General features: G+C 40.7%; 1 protein-coding gene across 2 annotated transcripts; it reads right to left on the bottom strand.

The window, feature by feature from the left end:
• Window positions 1-1142: 1142 nt before the first annotated feature.
• FGFBP1 (fibroblast growth factor binding protein 1) lies at window positions 1143-5309 on the bottom strand. Of its 2 annotated transcripts, none has more exons than XM_053257397.1 (2): window positions 5211-5309; window positions 1143-2657 (listed from the first exon to the last, which is right to left on the bottom strand). In XM_053257397.1, the coding sequence occupies exon 2, from the start codon at window positions 2635-2637 to the stop codon at window positions 1933-1935; it is 705 nt and encodes a 234-aa protein (XP_053113372.1). In that variant the 5' UTR covers window positions 2638-2657; window positions 5211-5309; the 3' UTR covers window positions 1143-1932. The 2 variants fall into 2 exon arrangements, with proteins under 2 accessions (XP_053113372.1, XP_053113371.1); XM_053257396.1 differs by lacking the exon at window positions 5211-5309 and adding an exon at window positions 5060-5116.
• Between the last annotated feature and the right edge of the window lie 323 nt (window positions 5310-5632).

The raw sequence follows: 5632 nt of genomic DNA, 5'->3' as shown, positions 1-5632 counted from the left end.
GCAAGGCTCTGTAGTACTTTATATTGTAGTATACATTATATGAAAATGTTCACAATGTTACTGATTTTGTGATAAATTAACAAAACAAAAAAAGAGAACATTTACATGTGTGTTTGCCCTTCTTCTGCTTCAACCCACATACTTTAGTTTCAGCTTCGGGCAAAAGATGTGGAATAAAATCAAAATAAAATTAAGAATGGTTTGGTTTCTGATAGTGGTGGGGATGTTCTACCACTATTAAACTTTGAGTTCAGAAATGACATTCTCAGAGGAGAATTGATTTGCATACTCCATTCACTTGAATGTATAAAAAAATATAAAAATAAGACAGAACTAGAAACATGTTTTCTCCCTCTCTCAACCATGCTCAGAATTTGACAGGAGGTGGGTTGGTGGTTTCAGGGTGCCCTCTGAAAACTGCCCTCCATGGGCCTTCCTTCTACTTGGGTGGTTTCTGAGGGAGTCCCTCTGCTATTGCCACACAAAGGCACAGCAGCGTTTGGGGGGATCAGCAGTGAGTCCTCAGTAGCAACAGCTCAATAATGCTAAACCCTGATGCCGACCTTGATGCCAAGAGCCAATTACAACCAGGGGCATAACTATAATAGGGCAAGAGGAGACAGTTGTCTGGGGGCCCACTGCCTTGCCCCCCCCGGCAAGTCACATGACTGACTCCCCCAGCCGCACACCCGGCCGGGCTTCCTTCAGTTGTATTCATCCTCCGAAATTGATGTGAGTGTTAAGACCTGGAGCTACCAGAACAGCATGTCTTTCTCTAGGACCATTAAATGACTTGCATCGTCCACAATTTACAAAACCTTCACAAAAATAATTTAGGGTGATGTTCTATTGTGGAACATTAGATGATATAGATATAGATAAATTTTACTATGCTTTTTGTTACCACTATTCATCCTCATTTAAGATTTCTTAACTTCATGGAGGGGCATTTTAAAATCTTGTCTCTGGGCCCACTACAACCTTGCTACGCCCCTGATTACAACGGAACCTATCTCCAGAGTGCCATCCATGGAAGTCCATGCTTGCGCATGACAAAGAAAGAGAAATTTGGGGACTGGTTATTGTAGGTGGATAGATTATCTATAATCTTTGTATAGAAAGCACACAGAGAGAACAAGGTAGATAAGGCATTCAACTTTATTTTTTGCAGTTCTGAATTTTTTAAAAAAATGAAAAAGTGCATAGAACTGAAATAATAATAACTGAAAAGTGCATAGAACTAAACCTAACAAAGCCAGGGTGGGGGTTGGTGGAACACCTAACAAGGCATAATCTGTACATTGGTACAGTTTGTAACATCCAAATGTAACATTTACACAGCACTTTATATACCAATATTTATTGTTATATGTGTGTGTGTGTGTGTAGTGTGTGTGTATGTACACACACACACACACACACACACACACACACACACCAATTCTTCGTTATAGGAAAATAAAATATAGAGCATCCTTGGTGACCGGAAACATAGCAATGTCTTGGTGGGGGGGGGGTGTCAAGAAAAGTCTGCAAATATGTTTACATGTTGGCTTTGTTTGTTTCCCCTTGATTTCTACATCATAGTGTGCATATAAAAAATTGCCAGACTCTGGATCAAATCTGGGCACTTGAATTACATCATCTGACCCTCCTTCTCAAGGTTGCTACCATGGGGACAAGAAGTGTAGGAGTGGTGTGGGGTGCATAGTGGTTATGGCCATGGATTTAGCAGCAGCCCACTTTGAGGAGGGAGTGGCAAGCTGTTCCCACAGCTCCAGAGTGGCCCTTCATTAAATTTTGTTTTTGATCCGAGCTATAATGTATCTAATGATAGATATAAGAGCTATCTAGAATAGTTTATCCTCATACTGCCTGAGATACAGTTGTGCCTGTTGTAACTCAGGAAACTTTGCCAACATTCTTGCATTTCTATTTGCACTTTTTATCCTGTATCATTGAAATGAAGAAGTTGCACAAAGAGAGCCATGAGTCTGAACAGTACTGTTCAGCCACCTTCTTTTGATCCACATAATCAATATCGTCAACACAGTCTCTGGATGCTTCCTCTGGTCGCTTTTCAGATGCAGCAGGAGGCATGGGTGCCAGAGTTGCTTCCCTTCCATGGTGAGCTGGCATTTCTTCTTTGGGACTCTGTGATGTTATCAGTCTAAAGTGGGCACTTGATGGCCCTCTCTTACATATTTTAGATTTTAAGATGCTCTTTGGGTCCTCACAGATCTTCTTCTGCTTCTTGAGAGATCTGGTAATTTGCTTCCAGAAGGCCTTCCTGTTTTCTGAATATTGTGGACAGGTGGATGGGTTGCCTGCAAATTCACAGGAGAAGCTGCTTTCCCCCACTTTGCAATCTACTTTTAAGGTAGTAGTCTCTGCTTCATTCAGTGCCCAAGTGCATTCAGCTTTCTCCTTGTTGACAAACTTGCCTTTCAGGGAGCCTTTCTGTCCATGGGTTTTCTGAGCCCTTCTGTTCTGGTCACTGGCTCCAGGCTCTGGCCTTCCACCTTTTCCACGACTTGCCCTTTCCTTGTTTCTCTCTTTCTGTCTTTCACAGTCACCTTGTCTCATCTGAGCCAAGACAATCAGTGCACCCAGAAGAGCAAAATGTGTGATCTTCATGGCTCCTGTTAGTTTTCAAACTGTTTTGGAAATGAAAACAATTTGTAAAAATCTACTCCATGTTACTCATCTAAATTCTTAGCTTTAGTCATGTTGGCATCAAAATCAAAGAGATTAGTCAGACATTACCAACAAAAATAATCATGCAGTATAGTAAACACTATGAGGTTTTTTAAAAGCAACAGCAATGTGCACCCTCTGTATCCTTCCTTCGTGCAGGTCATGAATCACACACAGATCCTTATCCTAACAGGACCTTTAACATGTGCATGTAAGGCTCAGGACCAGGAGGACGTGATTCCAATCCCCCTCTATACATTCCATTGTGCACGTCAGAGACATCTGCACTGAGCAAAAGTATTTGATTTTCAGAACTTATGACATACCTACACGGTAGATATAAATCACATGAACAAAGGGAAACATACACTCAGTAATTAGGAAATTAAGATTTTTTCTTAATTGGAATTATTATACTTCTATCAGTAATGAGGAAATTAGAACTTCATTTATGATGAAGTAACAGACAAGGTGTCTAATTATAAAATAAAATATTAAAACTTTATCTGTCTTGGTTTGGCAAGGACCAAGGCAAGCCATATATTGTGACTGTTGATCCTGCTTGTTTCTTAACCCAGAGCAAGGAGTTAGTTCATAGCCATGAACAGAAAATTAAAAGTGAAGTGGCAAGATTGCCCCAAAGCTGGAAAAAAGTTTTGAAACTACCTCACGACTTTCTCTTAGACCTTTGGATAAATTGTGTCTGAAAAGTGAAAAAGCTGGCTTCTAGCCAGACTAAATTACTCATGAATAGTCCCGTTGCAATTAATGGGACAAGTGAATTAATTTCTGTGGGACTACTCATGTGTAATTTAGACTGGATGTCAGCTGCAATAATTAACTTGGTGACACTGATTTCTAATTCCATTCTTGAGTCACATCTGGACCTATGACTCATCTGTGTAAGGGTGTTTCCTTCCTCCACTCAACAGTTGCAGGTGTGTGAGCTTGCATGGGGCAATACTTCAGACCACACTTTCCTGTGGCTGAAGCATCACTTTCATCAAATATGACTTCAGATTTATATTAAGTAAAAACTGTTCGCCTGGTTGCTTCATGACAGCATCTACTGTTCTTTGTTACTGTTCCTATACTTTCATTTCAATCAAACCAGGTGACTGAAGCATAAACTAAGGACCCCACAAAGTGTCTGACAGATTCAACAGAAGCCATGGCATTTAAAATGGTGGTTCATCTGGGTCTTGCTTGAAAGAAATTGTTGATTAAAAAAACACTCAGCTATTAACTACCGATGCCTCTAAAAAGAACCTCTGAATCACAGCAAAAGGCTACGGTTCTATGCACACTTACTTAGGAGCGAGTCCCATCCAAAAGTTCCCCTTTTTAAAAATGCAGCTGTACAGAAAACTTATGGGATAAATGCACATTTTGAATTAGTTTCCCTCTGATAAGTTGTTCAGTGAACCTGAACGCCTCTGCTGGTATGCAGCTCTTTTTGTTACAACAAAAATCCCCTCTGTGGATCAGCTTGAAACATCTTTGATTAGAGATCCCAGTGACAACTCTTGCATGTTCTATAACAGTCATTAGTATGGAATTATGAACATGTGTGATATCTGGGCACATTTTCATTCATTCAATAATACCAACCACTCCTCCTACAACAGACAGTTTTAAAATGAGTAAACTAAAGCATGCCCTAGCAAAAGGCAAAGTTTATTCACATGTGAGAGATGTTCTATTCAATCAGAATATTTCTCATCTAAATGCTGAGCATTTAGACAGGGAAAGTAGGGACTACAATTATCTCCTCCTCTCCAACAGTCTCATGGGGAGTGAAAATCTAACACTGGAATCCTCAGCCCACAGATTTCAGAAGAGTCATTCCAGAGTCCCAGATCACTGTGGTCTATGAGGATCAGTGGCCTTTAGTAGATGCTGCTAGAAGCAGTCCTGTACACAGGGCAGCACCTACTACCAAAGCAGTAGATGTGACAATTAAGGCTTAAGGTGGAAATTCTACATGAACTTACTTTGGATGAAGTCCCATTGAAATAACTGAGACTAGGCATAGGCTTAGACTTCATATCTTATGGCAGTCAATAAGATTTAAGCAGCCTAAGGGCACTTGGGGCCAAATTTCACAATACATACAGTGGCACGTTCCTTTCCCCTGTTGGGTTGAAGAGGCTGGAGGAGAAAAGGGTTAAGCAACTTCTCTACCTGTGCTGCTCTTCTGCTCTTGACTGAAGCTCCCAAGTCTCTTTTCCAGATAAAATATGTTTGGGGAAAGAAACAAACCACTGCATATAATGTGTGGTTTGGTCCTCAGCAAGTAACCAGGGAATCTAGCCTCTTAGTGCTGGCAGACAAACAAATGTAAGATAGCTGTAACACATACCTCTTGCTGTCTGTGAACGTATCCAACTTATAAAACACAAGGTGACACCCGTCTTGTTTAAAGTACTGGAAGTGGGTGCTTATATAGAGAGTCCGAGACACACCCACATGCCTTCAGAAGGCTGTTACTCCACAATAGCATGCTTCCATACCTTATTTGCTCCTGCAGACACACCTTCTGGAAATATGCCCGGGCAGCCTTGTAAGTGTTGATTTTTTCTTTTTTTCCCAGATTACAGTGTGGTAGTAGAAGTATATCTGAGTTGAGGAAGACTTATGCCAACTCCTTCCCTTTTCTTGCTTCACAATGGAAGCAAAGCATACACCCTCTTGACAAATGCATGATCGGAACAGGGAAGGGCTAGTTGCTAACACACTACAAGCATAAATGAATGGACTAAAAAAAAAAAAAAAAAAGGGAACTGGTTGTGGTTGTTGTGGGATATTTGTTGGGGCTAGATATTAGCCGCAACCTATTTCTTCTGATTTTTAAAGGGTTCATTTAATTTCAGTAGGTGTTTTGACAAGGGGAGAACTTTCCCCAAACAGGCCACTTGTATCTGTATGTCAGCTA

The sequence above is a fragment of the Hemicordylus capensis genome, chromosome 5 (assembly GCF_027244095.1).
Source record: "Hemicordylus capensis ecotype Gifberg chromosome 5, rHemCap1.1.pri, whole genome shotgun sequence".
Taxonomy (NCBI): Eukaryota; Metazoa; Chordata; class Lepidosauria; order Squamata; family Cordylidae; genus Hemicordylus; species Hemicordylus capensis.
This window is presented reverse-complemented; position numbering and strand designations above follow the sequence as displayed.